Below are 22409 nucleotides of genomic sequence, written 5' to 3' on the forward strand. Positions count from 1 at the left end.
GTAACAAATTAAATATCAACTTAGAGTCTTCTGAATATTATAAGACTCTGATCAGGAAGTCAAAAATTGTGCAGGGCATACTTCTGACTGCGCTCTCTGCCTTCCCAACAAGTCATGTTAATAACAGTCACCAGGGGCCTGTGCCACCCATAAGCATACAATCAGACCAAGTTTGGATTTCTATGATTTAAACTAAATTACTGATAACAATGACAGCAGCCACACTTTGAAGTTAAAGGATAAAGCTGGCGCTATTCTGTATTTTTCTTATTGTCAACAAATCCCATTACAACACCAAACAGTGATGTGATTTTAATAGTTTGTGGACAACAATGGGGCTCTGTGGTACACAGGAATAAGCTGTATCAGGCTTTAGCTGCACAGGAACAACCTGTTATTCAGTTCACTATTGGTTCTGGTGTTTTCATGTGATTTGTTAATATTAATAAAAATAAAGAGTAGCACCAGGCTTATCCTTTAATGTCATCCCGAGGAACAGTTTCAAATAAATAAAAGCCACAATGTTACTATGGTACTGCTTGCAAAGTTTAATACATCACTATACAGTTGTCTTAACGCAACAAAAGTAAACCATTAAAAAATGAAAAATGGAATCTTAAGTACAATAACACTCAGCAGTTTGTATATATGCCCCAAGCAGCCACGTGACTTATTAGAACTCAAGTTTGTGTTAAATATATATACGGTATGTATTTATATATTTCAATATTGTCATGACATCTGTACAGAGGGAATCAGGCTACAAATCATAACTTTATTAGTTATTTTTTTAATATATCAATAACAGGCCACTGTGGAAATGTAGACATCATACAGTCAAGTCTTGTGTGTAGCCCATTCAAAAAGGCTTAAAGCAACATGTTACATGCTTTGGCTGTAAAACAAACATCTCGCAGTAATAATAATAATAATAATGGTTTAAATCTGAATAATATACACACATACACAGAAAATTGTACATCATCAAGTGCTTGATATCCTGCCAGATCTGCTTTGAAATCTAGTGAGATAGCTTCACATTTTCTGTTTCTGCGACTGTTGACAAATAAGAAAGAGGATGAAAAACGGAGCAACAATGTCACCTCTCAACTCTCGGTGAAGCTGTGTGTAAAGTGTGTGTTCGACCTTTCCAAAACTCTGTACCCATGGCCCATTTCTTTTTGTGTCTTCAGAGTTTAGCTCTGACCGTTGAAAACACACTCATCCAAGAATTGTGAAGGTGACATTTTACAAACAGCAGCAGCATGTGGAGGGAAAACACAGGAGACAAGAAAGCAAACAAAGCTAATTGCTACAGCAGCCAGTGAAGAAGACAGCACATCCTCCTCTGTAGCATTAAAGGCAGCGAAATAATGAAGGTGAAGTAAAATCCAGGAAGAAGACAAAATATGGATGCCTGATTGCCACATCTGGTACAGGAATGCCAGTTTTAAAGAGTCGTGGGAGGAAAAAAATTAAGACAAAGCAAAACAAAATACCCTCATTCAGGACCTCTATTTTTAAGTCTTTTTAAAACGCAGCAACTCTTGGCTCATGGTTTTTAATCTTCTCCCATCACTCGTAGTTTCACAATGGCACTGTGTGCACTCTCATTCAGAAACACTCTTCAGCATCAAGGTTCTTTGTTCAAGTAAAAACGCTCTCGTGTTTATTTCACAGGTTCTAGCGAGCACAAGTGGGTTTGTCTGACCTGTATTAGAATCATAATAATTACTATTATTACAATGAGAATTGTAATATGCATTATGTTAGAGGTGAGATGCAGTTATTTAAAAAAGATGTAAACAAAGACAGCTCTGATTTCCCCAGGAAGCACGATTGGACCCAAAGGTGAGTTTCACTTTCTTTCACAGCTAATTACAGCACAGTCTGTTTCATGGTAACTTGGTAAATAAAACCAGACTGAATATATGCCATGCGGAGAAAGAAAAGTAGATAGTAGACAACAGTCACATCAGCTCAAGTTTTGTCTGCGTGCTGTAATCTGTGTAATTTTCTCTCGTCAGTGGGGTAAGCAGTCGCCTTCGTGGGACAAGATGCTCGAGTTGGGGGAAATAACAGAAAATGATAATTAAGCAAAATAACTGTAATATCAACAAACCTTCAGCATCACACTTACTGTAGCTTGTATTTGGATGTTATTAAACTCTGCACGTGCAATTTGGAGGAAAAATCTGAATACAGCGAGATGGCTGCAGTGTGAGAGACTCATGTTTAAGAACTGATAAAGCGGGAAACTGATCAGAGATCTGCACTATTAAGGAGGAAAACACTGGAACAGGGTTTTAGTGGTTTTTAGTTTGTGTCTAGGTCTGTATCGGTTAATGTCTAAAGCATGACACAAACAGCTCTGTACACAATGGTTTGAGATCATTAAAAACAATTCAAGTAAGGCAACATGTTGACATGAGATGACGGAATGGATGCTGTATGTTTCTTGTCTTCTACGTATTATTTCAATTGTGTCATTTGCAGGGATGTGGGTTCACCTCTGTCACGGAAAAGTGGACAGAGCTCCACTCTGAAACCTACAGATCAGCCTCCGTAAAACGACCTCAAACGCATCAAAACACCAAAGCGCAAGTTTCATTTCGGCGATCGAAAAACTTTGCTAAATTCTACAGAAAGTGAATGGAACTTTTGTATGTAGAGGCGGCAGCTGTGCTGAGCTTCGACTAGAGCACAAACAGCTTCACGTACAGCCACCTGGCTGTTGTCCTCCTGTGCCGGCTGGCTTCTCTACACACCAAACAGCTACAGCAGTCTGCCACCAGAGGCGATTCGTATGTAAACTTTGTCACTCGATGTTTGCTGTGTGGTTAAGTGCGAGTGATTGGCGAAGGAAAATACCAGCACGTGTAGTGGAAGAAGTGGCGAAGCTGACGTGGTTGGCAGTTTTACTGACATTCAGTACGTTCTACTTGAATATGTATGTGTGTGCACGCTGTGTGTGACAGAGAGAATTTGGCAAAAAGCATACAACCAGTGATTTCTATTTAAAAAGAATCATTCTGGTCGGTGTATTTATACGGCGTCATTCTCCCAGACCAGATTGTCCATTCGTTTGTTGTAGTGCAGGATGGTACAGCGATAATATCAGTAGTGCTACAGATAGCCGCAGTTGACCCAACAACCAGGAGAGCTGGACCTTGCTGTTTTTCCAGCCATCTTTGACCTCGTCCAAAATGCAGAGACGATCACGAATCTGCTTTACATTTTTCAGGCTGATTGAGACGGCAGAGTGGTTATCCAGCAAATCCCCCACTCTTATGGTGGATGCTGCTGGAAGCTAGGTGGATGTGGAGGGTGGAAGAGGGTTCATGGCACTGATTTTTCATCTCATTCAGTCCTTTTCGCATCCACACCACCTCCACTAAAGTCAAAGTCCTGCTGAGGCCAAAAGAGAAACTTTGACAGCCTCCAGTAAAAGCTCCAGGTGTTTACCTGCGTCCATGAACAGATGAGGGTTCCCATGTGACGGGGTAGCTCCCATAGGTTTGTGTAACTGGGCATGTGAGGTCCACCCCTCTTTAGTCATCACACTCATCTGCAGAGACACTGAGGGAGAACAAAGACATTATGAAGTGGCATCCAAACCAGAACCAGCTCACTGTCCTGAATCAAAGGTGCTGTTCTCCTGCAGTTGTGGTTTTGATCGAGAGGGATTATGGGGGAAAAAAAGGCATAACAATGTGGAGTTTGGGGCAGCAGGAGCAGTACAGACTAAGAAACGGAGGGCAAAAATGTGGGCAGTGCTGGGGGCACAGTGCAGCTCTGGACAGCGGTACAGAAGATTGAAAATTGTTGCCCCCCCAGACAACAAGTAATGGATCCTCCTCTAGAGCTCGAGGCAGATGAAAAGGTAGAAGAGAGGGAGGAAAAGAGTAGGGAACAGTGCAGAGGTGTGTTGGGGAATGGTGAGGAGGCACTTACTTGTCCTCTGTGTGCTCAGTGATGCCAGCGGCGGCCAGCGCAGCTCGGTACTGCAGCAGCACACCTCGGACGCTCTTCACAAACCCCTTAGAGAGCGGGAAGAGCGGAAAGCCGATGTCCGGGTAGCCGCTGCCCTCTGGGAGGAAACTCCGGTAGCTCTTTCTCCGTTTCTTTGGTCGCACCACCTGCTGACTTCCCGTGGAGCCCGCCCCTCCTCCGCTAACCGTGGTTGAACCTGATTCTGACGTCCCGCCGTGGCCTACAGAGCCAGGGACTGTAGCGACACCCCTGTTTTCACCACCTAGAGAGGCGTTCCCCTGGGTGCTGTCGCAGTCTGAGTTCTGGCTCAGCTCCTGCTGAGAGGCCGCTGTAGTGGAGGGACTCAGCCCTGAATCCTCCAGCTCTTCCTCCATAATACTGGTAACTCCTGCTCCCGTGACCCCCTCCTCCCCAGGCTTACTGGGGCTGCTGTGGGCCACCGCCACGGGCCCCGATCCTAGGGGCAGCTGCTCGTCCAGAGGCTCCACAGATGAAGGTCGGTCTTTTGAGTGCTGAGCCCTGGAGGACATGTGCGCTGCCTGACCCCTCTCAGCAGCGTCGTTTAGCTCGAGCCACACATCCAGACGGTGGACGAGCCGCCAGCCGTTAGAAACAAAGTGCTCCTGGATCTCCTGTTTGAAGACCTCCACAGGATTCTGGAGGAGCTGCGTCATAGACTGGACCATCTTGATCAGAGCCATCTCATTATAGCAGCGGCTGTTCTCATATCCTTCCTGTAGGCCTCGGTCACTGTCGAAGCCAGCCTCGTTATAGTAAGGCTCATTGACGAGGATAAGGCCTGCAGAAAGATACACATGTATGTTGTTCATTATAAAAAGGCACGCTAGTAAATTCATACGTCAAAAACTTCAAAGCCGAGAAAAACAAAAAGTCAAAAGACAAAAGTCAAGATGTGAAAACAGGCTGTAACTTTTTATGTCAGTAATTCAAGTGCATCATTTTTAATTTGTAGTGATCTAGTTCAACATTATCAAATCTGATTCTGCATCCTGACGTCATGCTGAGACTCAAACGTGGTAAAAACCTACCACTTATTAAAACCTACTGGATGTTAAGGCAGCATCAAAATAATCACAATGTAAATTTTGATGCAGTATACATATGAACTACCATGGCATTTGGTGCCTGCACGTTATTGGTCAAAAGGTCTTAAAGGCTTCAGCGCAGTCTTAGGCATGGTTCCAGGTTTAAGCTTTTAAGTACTGTAGGTAAATTATAAGCTATACATTATTCCTCCTTCTTGTTTCTCTTTTTACTGTGTCTGCCTCCTTAAATTTTGTGAACAATTTTGTTATTTTTTTAAAAAAATTAGACAAGAAATAGTGCAGGTTTTGAGCTCAAAATGCGATGTAAAACCTCCACCTGATCTCAGTTACATGTAAGAGTCTATTTCTCCTGGTCCCAGGCTTTACTGCTTTGATTGATTACAGCACTAGTTAGTGGTACCAGCCATTTGAGGATAAGCTCAGCTGGCTTTCATTAATTAGTTTCTCTAGTGCACTTTAACTTCATTTGTTGCAATTAGGGCAACTTACAACTTATAACTGCATTGTACATGCACTATAACTGTATTTCTGGCCTATTATTATTATTATTATTATTATTATTATTTGTATTTCATTTTATCAAATTTTCTAAATCTCATTTTTATTCTATTTTAATTGATTTTATTTGATTGATTTTTATTGTTTATTGGTTTTGAATAACTGTGCTATATAAATAAAGCTGCCTTGCCTATATAGATATGGTAGACATGTATTCATATTGACCATGATGTTATTAAAACACAGATAAAACTGTAAAAGCTAATACCACACTAATACCATGAAGTGCATGTGTCTAAGATATTCAGAAGACACAAAGGTAGGAAGCACAGTAGTTCTCAAAATCCTCAAAAACTAATTTTGTTTTTCCCCTTTTCACTTGGATTTAAGATACAAAATCCATTTTGTGTCATGAGAGATTGAAGCCAATTCAAAACCAGTCAAGTAGAAAAACAGCAGCAGTAGGTTCAGAGTGGTTGTTTCACTGTGTGGCGGAGGACATTTTATCTAAAATCTGGTGAGGTGATGACAAATATGCACTTCAATGAATGCTGCATTGTACAGTGATTTGTATATAATATATATATAATAAAATCTGGACAATTTGTCTGGCAGGCCAGATTTCAGATAAGTTTTATGAACACATGAATAAAACATTTTTGTGAGTGTGTGTGTGTGTGTGTGTGTGTGTGTGTGTGTGTGTGAGAGAGAGAGTGAGACAGCGCACTAACCTTGTATGGAGATGAGGACTTGTAGCAGACTGGACTTGCTGGTCCATCTCTCAGTGCCCTGTGGATCACATCACCACAAAAGAAAAGAAATCAGCACTAATTCTTGAGAAAAGCGCAGAGAAAGTTCTCAAACTTGACACTTGAGCATCTGTTTGCTCTGTCCTGTAGATGGCGCACTGTTTGCCAGCAACAGCCTGTGAAAGTTGCATTAGATTACAGAAGCTTTACTTTTAGAGTATTTTACCTCGGAAGTCCACTCAAAGCATCATTGTGTTGTGTTAATGTTAATGAACTGAACATGTTACAGCAGCTGCAGGTGATGTGTGAGGCTTCCCAGAAGCAGCAAAACACACTCGAGTGGTATGACATAATGAATCGATTGTTATTTTTAGTCTATAAAATGACAGAATATTATGAAAAATATCCAGCAATTTTCAAGAGTCCAAGGTGATGTTTTTTTTTTTGTCCGACCAACAGTCTAAAACCCAAAGATATGCAGTTTACAAGCAGCAAATCCAGCCAGATTCATTATTTGTTTGTCAACTGACTTCAGTCGATTAGTTGACTGATCGTTTTTGTGCAGCAGACCACCATTTATGCTACATTCAAGTACCATAATTGCAATTTTTACACAAAGCTGTCACAATCGAGGAGTTATGTATCCAAACAGAAAAACAAAAACAACAGGTTTAAATTGGTTTAGTCAGGCTTGACACAATACCATGTCACACTTCAACACCCAGTACTGTAAAAATGCAGTATTGTATCTTTAAACTTAAGCCAATAAAACATCATACCTGTACATACATAAACCTGTAAAACAGCACTCACCTTGCCAATCCAGGTGCCCAGCAGACTCACGCAGACCTTGCCGTTGTCGTACAGGTTGGGGTTGAGGCGGCCGCTGCACTGCGACAGGTAGCGAAACAGAGGCGGTACAGCTGGGTAGATGTTGGGCAGCTGGATGTCAAACAGGAACAGACCGTCCTCGTAGGGCGTACGAGTCGGCCCTTTGATCAGAGCTGAGAACAGGTCCTGTGTCGAAGAACGCAAAGAACTTTATGACACATTTTATGATGTATGCAGTGTAATGTAATGTAATGTAATGTAAAGGAGACTGATGTGAAGCACCGAGGTTACTGTCAGGGAACATGATCAGGTAAGAGAATAAATCAGTACTTCGTAGCTCAAATAAAATAATGAGATGAGGACTGGCAGCTTCTATCTTAAGGTTACTAATGGGTTTTTAAATATTAATACTCCATTTCCCATAAACCCCTGCTACTTTCTTAAACATAGAGGATCCCCCTGCTGTACTTCTCTTTGGTCCTACTCCCTGGTGCTGTAGTTGACCAAGAAAAAGACTCACTATTGACAACATATGGGCTTAGAAAAAGGTCAATAAGATTTTCAGCATGTGAAATGATGTTTAGGAATTATTTCTGTAGTAGCACAGCACCTTTATCTGTGAAATACTCTGCATGCGAAACCAAAAACAGGTTCACAAAATCACTTCTGCAAATAGTTTACAAACTTAAAAGTTTTAATGCAAAGGGTGATATACAACCACAGGGTGTTAAATTGTTTCTGAACATCATCTCACAAACTCCAAATCTTATTGACCCTTATTTGAGACCATAATATTTAGCCCTTCAGCAATCATGCAGTGAATTCTGACCAGACAAATAATGTGTAGTTAATTCTGGTTCCTTATTGCGTGCCATACAGTGACCCAGCAGATCTTCCACCAGAGATGGATAGAGGCTGCCAGTATTGTCAGTGTAGGTGAGTTTTTTTATTTTTATTTTAAAATGGTCGCAGCACAAGTACGAATGTGCTACTTTTTACCATGACATTAATGACAGGAAACCCACCATACGATCTTCAAATGTTTTGACCATGATGCCGTCTGGCAGTGACGTTGCCAGTAGGGCCATTTCCTTCCTCACTGTGCTGAAGAACTTCTTTGCCTCCGCTGGCTGAAACTCCATTTTCTTAAATGAGTGTGTGTCTAGAAAAAAAAGAGATAAAGGACGGACAGATGGTGATTAAATAGCAACACAGAAAGAAATAGATTTAGATAAGACATTTACAAATACAACTCAGTTTGTGTGGGCAGGGAATTCATCGAGCTAAAAGATATGTGTGTGACATGTTTGATTACAGAATGGAAACGGCAGGCAGCTACTGTCACTCATAGTAATGAAGAAATGTTCTGTTTGTTGTCCGACTGCTCAAGAAAACTACCATGCTAAAGCATCGGTGTAAAAGCAGACAGGTTGACTTTAACATAAACCCCAATGAGGTTTTAAGCACCAATGACTCATTTTAGTGACACAACGCCTCATCTTAAGTTAGAAGTATGTGCTGATGCTTTACTATAAGTCTTTGTTTTATATCAGCTTGTACAATACAGATCTGGTTTCTTGAGGAGCTGGATGTCTGTATGGCTCAGATGACTAATCTTGTTTGGTTGATTGTGGTTTCATTAATCTAATTAAAGCTGATAGTAGAGACTTTCAGGGAGGGGAAAATGAAAGCAAATGAAAGAGAAAGAGGAAAACAAAGGACGGAGGGAGAGAATGAAACAAGGAAGTTACAGACTGTACATCCCAATTTCTCACCTGGTGCCCACTCCAGCACAGAGAACACCTCTCCCTTGGCACTGGTGAAGGTGACGCCAGGTTTGCCTCCACTCTGTTGGCACAGTACTGGTGTGTCACTGAGAAACTCACTGGGCCATTCTTGTCCACCCACTGGTGTCTGCGGCTCCTGCTGGGGCTTTTCCTCTCCAGCTCTCTCTGCCTGAACAGTAACAGACCAGCAGGTAAGACACAATCTAACGGCAGAAAACTTCAAAATGTTGCACTTGTTTATTGTTTATTTATTTGGATTGAACTGGCAAATTTGTGCACACAATAAATTAAAACGTTGTACATTTATTTAACACCTACCTCTGTCCCTGCTCCTGCACTCCCCCCTGCCTCCACCACGGCCTCCATCTTCTCCTCCTCCACAATCGCCACGTTGTCCAGCGTCTTCCTCAGGTTCTCCTGCAGCTTCTTGATGTCGTCCAAGAAGCGTTTCTCCTTGGTGGGTTTCTCCGGGGCCGTTGGTGTCACCGAAGCTGCTACATGAGTTGTGGAAGCGGGTTCGGCGGAGGTCGGGGAGGTTGGAGAACCGCCGGTCCAGAGCTGCTCCACAGTCATGTTCTTCAGGCTCTCCAGGATCTTCAAGGCCTCTTTCAACTCCCTGAAGCCCCGAGAACCACCATCTTTACTGGGCTTCTCCGCACCGTTGACTGCCCCTGGAATGGTTCCTAAGCAGGCAGAATTTATAAGTGTATAACAAATTAGTGCAAGTATAATCAGAAACGCGTCAAACTGTGAGATGTGAAGGCATCAATTAATGTTTGAATCCACATTGAAAACTATTTTGGTAATTAAAACAATTTATTACTGAAATTCAGCACGGTCCTGTCCAGAAAACCTTCAGTCAATGCTAAACTAACCAAAATGCTAAAGATAGCTGTATCTCTGTTCTGTGTTTCTGTCAGAAAATCCCATGAAAACAATGCATTAGTTTATCCCTCAGTACTTTATAACTTCCCTGTCTGTCTGTGGCACTCCGACTCAAGATCATTTATTCCTAGTGAAGAAGTAAAACCTGTAAAAAAATATATACTTTAATTATCAAAAAAGTAGCTCAGTAATTTCTTAAAACAGCTGGGCTCTGTAGTTTTTAAGAAAACATCACCACAAGAGGAGAAATTTTTTCCTATGTTGAGGACTATTTTCAGCTGCGGATTAATACACATTTGTTGTGGGTTTGTAGGTAGCAGCAGGATGGTTTATGTGGGATTGATTCAAAATAAATCACCCATGTTCATTGTAATGAAGGAACGTGTCACTCAGTGCGGCTCATTAATGCATTTGTAATTGTTGTTGGACAACAACAGAGCTCTGTGGCACAGAGGAAGAGGCTATATCAGGCTTTAGATACACAGGCTGTACTTGTTAGTATGATCAACTCATTGACTGACAATAATAATATAGAGTATCACCAGGCACAGCGAACATATTACCCCGACACTTAAATCACTTCATTGTCTCCAAGTGCATTACAGAATCAACTTCAAAATTTTAGCATTAGTCTTTAAGCACTTAATTGTTTCGCTCTCCAGCATGTTGCTGACATGCTCACTGACTCCAGTCTAATCAGACCTCTCAGGTCATCAAGTGTTGGGTTTCTAACTGTACCTGTAACTGTACTATAAGTTCTGGATCTGGTGATGGTGCTTTTTGTTACTTTGGTCCTGTTCTCTGGAACAAACTGATTGATGACCTGAGATTTGTGATGACAATCTATTTTCTGTGAAGTTGACACTATTCCCTTGAAACAAACAATAATATAAATGTTACAAAATAAGGTCCCCACCTCCTGCAGAAGCAGGACTGGCGACAGCCACAGACGCCTCTCCCTCCTCTCCAGGGACCCCTTTAATGGGGCTGGTGACCCCGGCTTTGCTGCCCTCTTGAGGGGGGATGATGAACGTCGTGGAGCCAGTGGGCGTGGGGGTTGGGGTCGCTGTTTCGGTGACATCGGCATTGTTGACATGGCCGTCGTCCTCAGTGGTGAGGCCGTTATCCGTCTCCCAGCTGTCGCTCTCGTCCTCCCACTCCTCAGTGGACAGGACGCTGCTCGTCTCCTCCACCGAGTCATAGTCGGTCTCCTCGATCTCAGACTCCACGTTGTAGAGGTGCTGTGTGTGTGTGATTATTAGGAGACTGTCAGCAACAGACGTCTCACTTCTAATGTTAAAAATGAAAAATTCATCAAGGATAAACGCTCACCTGTGGCAGGACGATGGTCATGGAGTTATCCGCCCACACCACCTCCACTTTGCTGCTCACATCCACCCTGGACACCTGGCCAACTGACGTCTGAGGGAAGGTGGATGTAGAGATACAACCATCAACAACACGTAACACAATATGAAAACAAGACTAAAATGGTCTAAATAAAACCGACATGACTTGACTAAAAGAACAAAGCCTCACTAGCAGACACTACAGACAGCAGTGTTTATAACTCCATTATGTGACTCTATTGGAGGAAGGGAGCAATATACTGATGCATTTGATTTTCTTAACGACTTACCAGGAGAAGGGATAAAAAAAAATGTAAATTTTCCTTAAGGTTGCTCTAAAAGGCCATGCGCTCATTAAAAAGAGGACTATCTACCCCTATGGGCGCATAAATCTGTGCATTACCAGTTGGATTATGAAATAGTTTGTAGGCAAAGTGGACATTTTGACTTGAGGGTGGTGCAGGAGAAAAGCTCATTGAGTGTCCTAAACAAAAGGGATTTCTTTTGGCTAGCATGAATGTGTTTCAAGTATGTTTTCCTGGTAACCATTTGCAGAGCAAAACATTATACGCTCAGTGGCCAGTTTAGTAGGTACACCTAGCTAAAACGAATGTATTCTACATACAACAGTCCTGCAATAAATGCAACCTTCACGAAGGTTATAATGTTCAGTTTGTTGAAACTGTTTCAGAGAGGTGTTGATTCAACGCTTTGATCATTTTGGAGGCTGCAGGTTGTGGTGCTGTTGAACTATGTTGTGTTATACAGAGAGGTGTCTCTGTTATTTTGTCCATCCCATCTATGTCAGTGAGGGTAGACTAAATATAGGAAGTGCAATACATCTGAAAGATAGACAGGTGAAAGAACAGAGTTTTTTTTTAAATTGTTCTCACCTCATTTTCGCAGTCGTTCTGTCCGTTCTCAGAGTTCCATATTCTGATGACGATGTCGGTAGTGCGGAAGTGGAAATCTGGATGATCAGCGATGTCGTACACGCTGACATCCTCCTCGATGCCGATAACCTGGATTATAGTAAAAGAATAATACCAGGCCCATTTCAGTTCTACTAGAAAGTTGAAGAGCCATGTACAGCAGCCAGGCATCACAACACAAGACCTGCTGTGGTTATCGCATACAGCTTTTCCTACCTGCATTAAGGCCCTCTTCCTCCCTCTATAACAATACCTTTCTATTTTTCACACACACACACACACACACACACACACACACAGACACACACAGACACACACAGACACACACAGACACACACAGACACACACACAGACAAACATCAAACATGATTTTCACGTTCTTTAAAGCACAAACTGTGTTGTCTTGTTTTCCTGACTGACCTCCACGTCCTCACTGGCGGAGTTGAGTTTGATCCACTTGACGACACATGTTCTGCCCTTGTGATCACCAGACTGGATCACACCATACACTCCTGGGTCCTGCAGGGCTTGGGCTAACACACAAAGTACACACAAAGTACACAGTTTAGAGAGCAAATCAAAGCACACAAAATACAAACACCCGAAACCTCTAACTGCAAAGACTTATAACAAAAAATATATTTGTCTGGAAGAAAACAGAAACTTTAGTTGGCTGTAACATCACAGTACATTTTACAGACACACAAGCGTGGCATAATTTCAGCAAATGACCTAGATACTGTAGGTACTAGGTGGCAGAGTGGCCTATATTAAAAAATCTCATCGCAGTCCACAGAAATCTGACACACGCTGTGTCTTCACTAGTCTGAAAGAGTGAAATGAAACACCAAAATTCATCATAAAAAAAGTTTTTTTCTTACGTCGTTTGTCCACTACAAAGTCCCCGGGACAAAACTCATGGCTGTCGAGGTGCTGGATGGGGATGAGGTCGTTTGATCGGATCCCCTTCTCCACCCGCCCGTCCTTCCACATCACATCAGCCGTGGTCTTTGTGGATACAACTTCCACTGCAACACTGCACAGACACAGACAGACACACACACACACACACACACACACACACACACACACACACACACACAGCGTCTGGTATGTAGAGGCTCAAAGGTAAATGTTAACAATTTAAAAACTCTGCCTTGCTTTATATTATATAGAGGAGCATTTCTCTCTTGTGGTTACCTACTTTTCACTCATCACAAAAGGAAAGCTGCTGTACAATAAGAACAAGCCTATTTTGATTTGAATTCTAGTATAATTCTGACACATTTGACGCCATCATCTTCCTGCTGAACCGCATCCACACCCACCTGGACAAGCCGGCAAGCACGGTGAGGATCATGTTTTTTGACTATTATGGACTACCTGACTGGCAGACCATAGCACGTACGCCTGCAGTACTATGTATCAGACAGCGTGGTCAGCAACACTGGGGCCTCCCAGGGGACTGTCCTCTCTCCCTTCCTCTTCACCATCTACACCACAGACTTCAGCTACCACACAGAGACATGCCACCTTCAGAAGTTTTCTGATGACTCTGCTGCTGAAGTATCAGCGGTGGTGATGAGACTGAGTACAGGGCTGTGGTGGGGAACTTTGTCTCATGGTGTGAGCATAACCATCTGCAGCTCAACGCGAAAAAGTCTAAGGAGCTGGTTGTAGACCTACGAAGGGCCAAGGCACCAGTGACCCTGGTTTCCATCCAGGGGGTCAGTGTGGACATTGTAGAGGACTACAAGTACCTGGGAGTACACTTAGACAATAAACTGGACTGGACCAAGAACACTCTGTTTACAGGAAGGGCCAGAGCCGCCTCTATTTTCTGAGGAGGCTGAGGTCCTTCAACATCTGCCGGACAATGCTGAGGATGTTTTATGAGTCTCTGGTGGCCAGTGCTATCCTGTATGCTGTTGCATGCTGGGGCAGCAGGCTGAGGGTAGCGGACGCCAACAGACTCAACAAACTGATCCGTAAGGCCAGTGACATTGTGGGGGTGGAGCTGGACTCTCTGTCGGTGGTGTCAGAGAGGAGCATGCTGGCCAAACTACATGCCATCTTGGACAGTGTCTCCCACCCACTCCATGACGTGCTGGTCAAACAAAGGAGCACCTTCAGCGGAAGACTCATCCCCCCAAAAAGCACCACAGAACGCCACAGGAAGTCATTCCTGCCTGTGGCCATCAAACTCTTTAACTCCTCCCTCTAAGGGTTAGTCTGTATGACCCTAAATCATTAAACTGGACACTGATCATTACATCTCTGCTATACTTGAATAATTGTGCAATATCCGTGTAATACTCATGTGCAATATTTAGCTTTTTCCTATTTATTATTCATACCTCCATTACTGCTGTTGCAATACTACTTATTACTTATATTATTACATTCCATTATTATACCAGTAAACACACTTGGTACTTCACACTTATTTTATTTTATACCCACTTGATACTTAATTTATTTTCTGACCTGTTTTTATAGTTTTTATAGTGTATTGTATTATATTTTTTTGCTAGTACTTTCTCCTGTGTACACTGACGTAAAGGCGAGCTGCTGTAACAAAGAGTTTCCCTTCGGGGATCAATAAAGTATTTCTGATTCTGATTTGGGGTCAATATCCTCTGATTAGCCATGACATCATCAAGGAAATGTGTCAAAAACAGAGGAGCAGAACTGATTTCTAAAATGTAACTCAACCACCTTATAATTGGATACAAAACACAGAATCATAATAACTAAACTGTAGCCATTATCCCAGACTAGAGGTTGTCAAACTGACAGGTAAAAGGTTTTGTTTTGAAAAACGGTAATTTTATTGGCAACTAAATGGCAAAGAACAGAAAATCTGCAGTGTTGTGATGAGTGTGACAGTGTGTGTGGTTGAGGAAATGACACCATCAGTAGTCTGCACTGAAAGACTGTGTGTGTGTGTGTGTGTGTGTGGCTGCTGTCGAGCTCCAGTGTCACTGTCAGACAGATCGAGACATGAGCCCTTTGACAAACAACAGCGAGATTGGAGGGACACACAAACACAGCATTGTCAGTTTTTCCAGGGTAAGCTGCTATTGGTTGCTTTAACAGTCAGTAACAGATGATGTCATTGGTCTCATTTTTCAAGTTTCCGATCCAGCTGGGGAGGGGGGGACTAAATGTGTAGGAAGCGTCGTCAACCATCAGCTTTATAGATCTGCCAAATGTCAAAACACTTGTTGTTGTTCCCCAGACTCTAAAAAAGGCTCTGGATCAATCACTGGTCACTTTTGAGAGAAACGGTCACCACAGCGGTCTGATGAGTCAATAAATCTACAAAAAGGTTGACCGACAGTTGGACAGACGTAGTAGTGGTGGTGGTAAGAAATGAAGAGGTTATGAATGAATGGCGTTATGGTGGGATGAAATAAAGTGCAAAGCAGTGTAGAGAAGCAAAGCAGAGCGGAGAAGGAAAAAGACAAAAATACTGGAATTTTGTATACTGGTGTGTTACCCCCGCCCCCCCGCGCACGCTGTTAACCCACCGGTCTCCAGGCTTGAACTCGCGGGAAAACTTGGTCCTCTTCTTCTTATGCTTCCTCTTCAGGTTGCGGATGGAGAGCGGGATGCTCTTCTTCCGGTTGGTTCCCAGACCGCCGCTCTGAGAAGAGGCTGTGGAGCTGGCCGATGACGTCAGAGAGCTGCAACCAGGGTTATAGTCACAGGTTAATTATTCACAGACAACATCTCATCTAATCACACAAACTGTACATGTATAGTTTTCGTCCTATAGATTGGTCTATCAAAAAAAGTCAGAAAATACTGAAAGAAGCCCCTCAACATTTCCCAGAGCCAGTGACATCTTCAAATTACTTGTTCTGTCCAACCAACAGTCCAAAACCCTAAATACTCCATTTTAAATCATAGATGTCTAAGAAAACGTGCAAATATTCACCTTTGAGAAGCTGAAACCAGAGGATTTTTGTCAGTTTTGATGAAAAAAAAATGACCTCAACAATTAAGCTTTTATTAAAATTGTAGCAGATTAGTTTTCTGTCAATCAACTAATTGTTAAAGCTTTAATTTACAGTACGACAAAAAAAAAAACAACTGGGCTTAATGTATGTATGTAATGTATAACTATCTGAAGTTTACGACATCTTTTAGCAGCACTAGAGTATATTTTAGAACAACAGTCTGAATAAAGACCTACAGGAGCAACTATAGACACAATAACAAATGTTTTAAAATCTAATGAAATCCAGTGCAATAGTGCTGCTATAGATACTACATTTATGAAGCTTTTAAGGTTAACATTTTGCTGAGGCCATGTTTGAAAGATGATGATTCAGCTCTGCGGTCACAACAGGCCCGACTGTAACTTTTACAAAAGGAAGGCCAAGCATCAGCCTTCGGGTTGCCAAACTGACAAAACCTTGATCACTTATATTTGAGGGGACAATTGTCCTGTTTAACTATACCCCATATTTCAGGAGTAAAAAAGTGTAATTAAACATTACCCTAATTAAAGTGTGTGTGTGACCATCTGTCTAATATCTCCCTCTCTCTCCATCACACACACACACACACGAAATTGATTTCATTGACAACAAGTGGCTCAGCTTCATTAATAATGCAGAACAAACTCAACCAAGCAAAATCAACAATGAGATACTAACATCGGTAGATTTAAACTGCATGAGCTAATCTGGGTAGGTAAATTACAACAGGCTGAATAATTCCACATCAATGACATTTTAAAACAAAGACCGACTAACTAATTGTTAACAGACCTGGTATCGTCAGTGTCTTCTGCAGCCTCATCGTCAGCATCCTGCTCCCCATGCTCAGCAGAGGTGTCGTTGGTGTTCTGGGGGTCCGGAGGGTTCTGGATGGGAACCACAGGCCCGTTGTTGTTGTTGTTGGGATGAGACGAGTCTGTCTGCTCTGATTTGTGCTCGCCTGGTGAGAGATAAAAGAGAAAAGCAATTTAAAAAAGGTATGGATGATCTTTGAAAAACAGAAGATGAAATGGTTTATACTTTTTACACAAAATCATGCAGAAGTGTGTTACACTTCAGCACAGTTTCCAATTAGTTTGTTCCCTCTGAGCTTGTGGAAAGGACTGCCTCATGTCTCACAGGAACTTTAAATCATTCTGACTCTGCTTTGCACGGAGATACTTAGTTCTCAGCTACTTTAGGGAGGATGTAAGCAGAAAATAATGCTCACTTTTCTGACAATAATAAATGATTAAGCGCTATGAGTGTGTGTGTGTGAGTGAAAGGGAGAAAATATATTTATGCAATCTTTATTATGCTTATCGTTTCACATTTAACGTTGATTTAAAACCCCAATTTATCTGCACTTGCTCTCACTTCTAGTGGTAACAGTAGCTTGGACTGATTGCTTGCAGAAACAGGAAATGATCATGTTTTTGACTAATGATTAAGTGCGATGACCTCTGCAGCAGCATTCATAGAGACTAGACAGATTAGTTGGACCAGACAGATTTACAAGATCAAGCTTTCTCAAAAATCTGCTTTAACTAACCAACCAATACTGGATTTTTGAGGCAAATACGTTAAAAGAATCCGATAACAATATATTGGCCAATATCTGTTTATGATAAAGATCCCTTAAATTTGGATATTAAAGAGTTATGACCAAGAAATGTACAAAGCGGGACATTTTACAGTTGAAAAATAAAATTGTCAAAAACGGAACACTAATAGCAAATATAACAGAATTAAATGAAGTAGTGTATGGTGTGGGCACACCTGTATAATGAACAAATACATTTTTAACAGTTAAAATATCCTGTTACCAATGATTAATTAATCCATGTATCATTTTATCTTTCACTTACCAGTACTCTTTTGTTTTTGTTTATGTGATGCAAGCTATAGGAAAGCATTTTCAGCAACATTATTTATGTCAACACAGTGAGTACCAATCAAAAAACGCATTCTCAAAACATATCTAATGCATTTCTAATGTGAAGGGCAGAAGATGTTGCTTGGCACTGGACAACGAGTCCAGCTGATCCAGTCAGTAGGCAGGAGCAAGTGTATTTATTAACAAACATGTTAATGAAACAGAGGCAAAATTAAGTGAGGCCCTTCAACAGAACATAACCTTATGAAACACAAACTACACAACTTTAACAAACTCATGTTTTGTTACTTATGCAACCTGACTGATAAATGAATAGATTAACTGAAGTATTGGATTGAAATTAATGTTTGATTTCCCTTTCGCACAGGTCTATTTTTAGGTGAGTGAAATTCTTCAACATTTGACTCTTGCTGAGCTCATGATAGAAGCAACACCGACATCAGGGAGCAGAAGTGTGTGTATGTGTGTATGCTGCATTTTCCACTGAATACTGCATTTTCTCTACAGAGCGTTGTTTGGCACCTTGTGCATCGGCATTCTCCGTCTTCTTCCCCGAATCCTTCTTAAACATCCTTTTCAACTGCAGGAGGGACACACACACACACACACACACACACACACAGAGTTTGAAGATGATCAAAAAATACCTCGCAGTTTACAAGTACTGACAGTCTCTGTGATACCAAGCTGTTTCCAACAATCAAGGACAACTTTCTTAAAATAAACCCGGCACCGTGATCATCTCCTCTTCATTAACTTCTTGTGTAAAACAGGTGATTTTAAGTTTTAATATGCTCCTGAGGGGATAACAGGCTGTATCGACCTACATTTTTACAACAGGTAACAAGTTCTTCATATACCGTAAGAGAGCATAATTAAATCCATACTCTGAGATATAAAAATATCATTTTATCCAAACCTTTCTGGCCATGGGGTCTTCGGGCAGGACAGGGGCACCCTCAGGTCCTTCACAGGTGATGCGCGTGGCGTCCCCCTTAGCAGGGAAAACATATAGGGCCCTCTCTCCCAGCTGTCTCTGGGTGTGGTCATAGTATCCCAGACGCCTCACCCTAAACCCAACCAGCACAGTAACATTACCCCGCGGGCATCACGATACAGTATCAGTTTTAATTATTCTGTATTTCTTGTGACCTCAGTTCTTGCACACATGGACTGAAAACTAATCTCTAAGAAGACAGCTAAGATGTCCCTAAAAATGTTACCAATGAACGCCTTGTGGAACTTAGTTATTTATTTAAATTCTTAAAGCTGTAAGATAACAGAATTAAATACACTTTAAGCAATGATTTACAAACGATTAGGCATACATAAATCTGTGTGAGGACATGTGGATGAATATTTCGACTGACCTGCAGAGATTTTCCTGTGTGATGGTGGAGGGAGGAGGATAGACGCTGTCAGAACCTTTGGGAGAGTAGCTCTTGGTGATCCACGTCACCTTCAGTTCTACCACTTTTACCTGAGGAAAGCACGATGACACCAATGAGACCATTTAAGATACACAATTACACATAAACCCCAATTTATTCAAGTATATGACTCCAATACTTTGGAGTCATATACTTTGTCATTAAAAAGGAAAAAGCTTTTGTGCACAGCGTGAATTGCAGAGCTGGAGGTGCTGGTGTTTGTGTTGGCGACCACACACTCAGCACATAAAATACAATCAAGGACTTTTATTAACACTGATAAGAGCGATGCATTTCACTCAGCGCTTCATCAGTTACTGATTATACGATCACTGTAGTGATACAAGTCTTCTGTTTCTGCTACTAAAACAAAAAGAGCATTTCTTTGTATAATGCAGAAGGGAATGAGTTATCCAAACTGTGCAACCAAGTGCTGCAGATATAATGACCGAAAACCCCGAAATGGGTTGTTTCCTCTCACTCAAAGGATGCTGCAGTGAAAAAGAAGACAGGTGTTAAGCGTGTTAAAACAAAGGGTCGTCATGATCGTCTCACCTCTTCTACCACCACCCGGAACTTGCACTTCCTGCTGAGGACAGGTTTGACCCCTGACAGCCACTGTACATTAGAGAAGACTTTGGCAGGACCAATCAGGACCTGGCCTGGGTAGAAACCATACGCCTCGTCGAAGAACAGCCCCTGAAATACAAACACATGAACAAGGAGACAATATGACTAAAGAAATGAGAATGTAAATAAATGATAATTTATGAGCTGTCAGAGCCAAGACGAGAATGCAAATAAATGAAAGTCAGTTGAATGGGGGTTGTGCAATATGTCGCCATTGTCAGAAGGTATGTATGTGTAAACATACATGGAAGCTATGTGTCGTTGAAGTTTTTTTTTTTACTATGCAGTATGTATGATTTTATCTTCTGTGGAACTGCAGGACGGAGTCGAGAACAAATTTCCCTACGGGGGCATTAAAAGTATATCTTATAACAAATATTTGCCTATGTTAATAGCAATGCAGCATATCAAATTTGAATTTTGCAATAAATTTACATTTTCTGCACATTAATGTTTAAAAAATGCAAACATGAAAACCTTCTGCGGGAAAAGCTATTAAAATACAATACAACTCATCTATAGGTCTAAACACAGTGCACTTTTTAGTCCCCCCCCACCCTTCAGTTATTTCTAATAGTTATTCAAGTTGAAGAGAAATTGAACATTTCTGAAAGTTAAACTACAGTCTGAAATGCAAAGTAGAAATAATGTCAAAGTTCTAAATAATTGTTTCCTAGAAAGGGGCAAACGCTTACAATACTTCCTCTTGTGTTCTTAGACCTACACACATGTAAATGTCCAATTACATGACTCAGAAACAGAGGATGGATATTACAAATTGTGGCTACATACCGAATCACTGACATGTGGACAGACGTCGTAAAGCTTGGCACCGTCCTCCACACTCATGGAGCACCTGGAGGGAGGCAAAGAGAGAGAGACGACCAGTTGACATTCACTGGATTTGGCAACGATGAATGTGTGCCAGCATGAAGACACTCTGACATGGTCACAGTACATGCTGTATAAATCTCACACACACACACACACACACACACACACACACACACACACACTACCTAGCTCCATTGGAGAGCTTGAGGATGATGTGATTAGTCAGGTCGTACACTTTCCCCAGCCAGAAGTCGTAAGCGATGTAGTCGCCGTACATAAAAGACTGGAAAGAAAACAATGACAACAGGAAAACCATCAATTTTACAAATATTACTGAAAGTTGCAGAGGTTTACCAATGCCACTACACTGCCATTTCTCTAGACCGACCATATTAGCAACGACGACTGAATCATCTGGTACCGATTTAAGTGCTAAATTATTGTTATTTTTAGTATCTTAATCACAGAGTATAAAAAAACTCCACAGACATTTTTTTAAAATCACATTTGATATTATTTATTATTGCTAAATGCGAGTAATTAGTAATTATTAGTAATTAAAAGTATTGGTTGTAACATCTGAGAAATAAACTTGATAATGCTTTATTTTCAAGTGTGTTATTTCCTGGGAAATTGTCCTGGAGCAAATACATTACTTAGTTCCAAGTCACATAGTTCTTTTCAGGAAATGTCATTGAGGATCCTGCGTACGAGTATTAAGGACCTTCAGTAAAATGCTACTTTCTTACCCAGATGTGCTGCAGGTCTTTGCTGTTAACTGGATACAGAACACAGTTTGTTCCCACTAGTTTCACTGCACACTCGATGTCAATGTTGGTCACAATACCACACTGGTTGTCCTGTAATGCAACAAATACAAGTTCAGAATATATCTTCATATCAATTATCATCACTGCTACTGTATCCTCTTCATCAACAGAAACACTTGTATTGCTTGTGAGCTTTTTAACTTTCCTGAGGTCCACAAGCATCACTGGTTTGATGGTATGTAAACAAGACGACACTTGAATTTCATCCAAAAGAAAATCTAATCAACGTTTAATGTTGTATTTATATTCAGATTTGGAGTTGTTGCACTGCATTAACACAAAAAGTCTCCTCTTAGTCCTTTGTAAGTGTCGAACCTGCAATAATATTCCAGTCATGTCTGAAGCAACAAATGGAACAGAGCCGTGAACAGTGACATGACTGACAATAAGAGAGAGAGAGACTTGGGGAAAAAAAGGTAGAAATAAGACAGAATGAGAGAGGTGAAGTGAAAAGAGAGTTACAGACAAAGAACAAGGACTCCACTTACATTAGAATTGTTTCGTCGCACGATGTCTCTAATGACAATAGATCGATCTTCAAGTTTCAGCTGGAAAAGAAAGAGCAAACAAGTTTAGAAAATGGTGGCTAACACAGCGGGGTGACCTCATCTTACACCAACAGAAGCTGCTGCCAGGATCAGCATTTTCTTATGATAACTGTTACTGCAGAGAACTCTTCACATCAATGACCCTGCGATGAACCCCAGA

General features: G+C 41.4%; 1 protein-coding gene across 1 annotated transcript in view; it reads right to left on the reverse strand.

Moving 5' to 3' along the window:
• Positions 1–528: 528 nt before the first annotated feature.
• Positions 529–22409, reverse strand: part of ube2o (ubiquitin-conjugating enzyme E2O) — a 42731-nt gene continuing 20850 nt past the window's right edge. Inside the window, exons 2-23 of the mRNA XM_044190484.1 lie at positions 22190–22249; positions 21621–21731; positions 21057–21154; positions 20830–20893; positions 19963–20106; positions 19348–19457; positions 18897–19047; positions 18500–18557; positions 16873–17041; positions 15625–15780; positions 12973–13127; positions 12512–12624; positions 12053–12181; positions 11143–11232; positions 10727–11051; positions 9244–9608; positions 8914–9094; positions 8164–8300; positions 7121–7324; positions 6290–6347; positions 3955–4792; positions 529–3579 (exon numbers count right to left, since the gene is read on the reverse strand). Coding sequence (XP_044046419.1) covers positions 3552–3579; positions 3955–4792; positions 6290–6347; positions 7121–7324; positions 8164–8300; positions 8914–9094; positions 9244–9608; positions 10727–11051; positions 11143–11232; positions 12053–12181; positions 12512–12624; positions 12973–13127; positions 15625–15780; positions 16873–17041; positions 18500–18557; positions 18897–19047; positions 19348–19457; positions 19963–20106; positions 20830–20893; positions 21057–21154; positions 21621–21731; positions 22190–22249 — 3744 coding nt within the window. The 3' untranslated portion in view covers positions 529–3551. The remainder of the gene's footprint in view (positions 3580–3954; positions 4793–6289; positions 6348–7120; positions 7325–8163; positions 8301–8913; positions 9095–9243; positions 9609–10726; positions 11052–11142; positions 11233–12052; positions 12182–12511; positions 12625–12972; positions 13128–15624; positions 15781–16872; positions 17042–18499; positions 18558–18896; positions 19048–19347; positions 19458–19962; positions 20107–20829; positions 20894–21056; positions 21155–21620; positions 21732–22189; positions 22250–22409) is intronic.

The sequence above is a fragment of the Siniperca chuatsi genome, linkage group LG3, assembly GCF_020085105.1.
Source record: "Siniperca chuatsi isolate FFG_IHB_CAS linkage group LG3, ASM2008510v1, whole genome shotgun sequence".
In the NCBI taxonomy this organism is placed as follows: Eukaryota; Metazoa; Chordata; class Actinopteri; order Centrarchiformes; family Sinipercidae; genus Siniperca; species Siniperca chuatsi.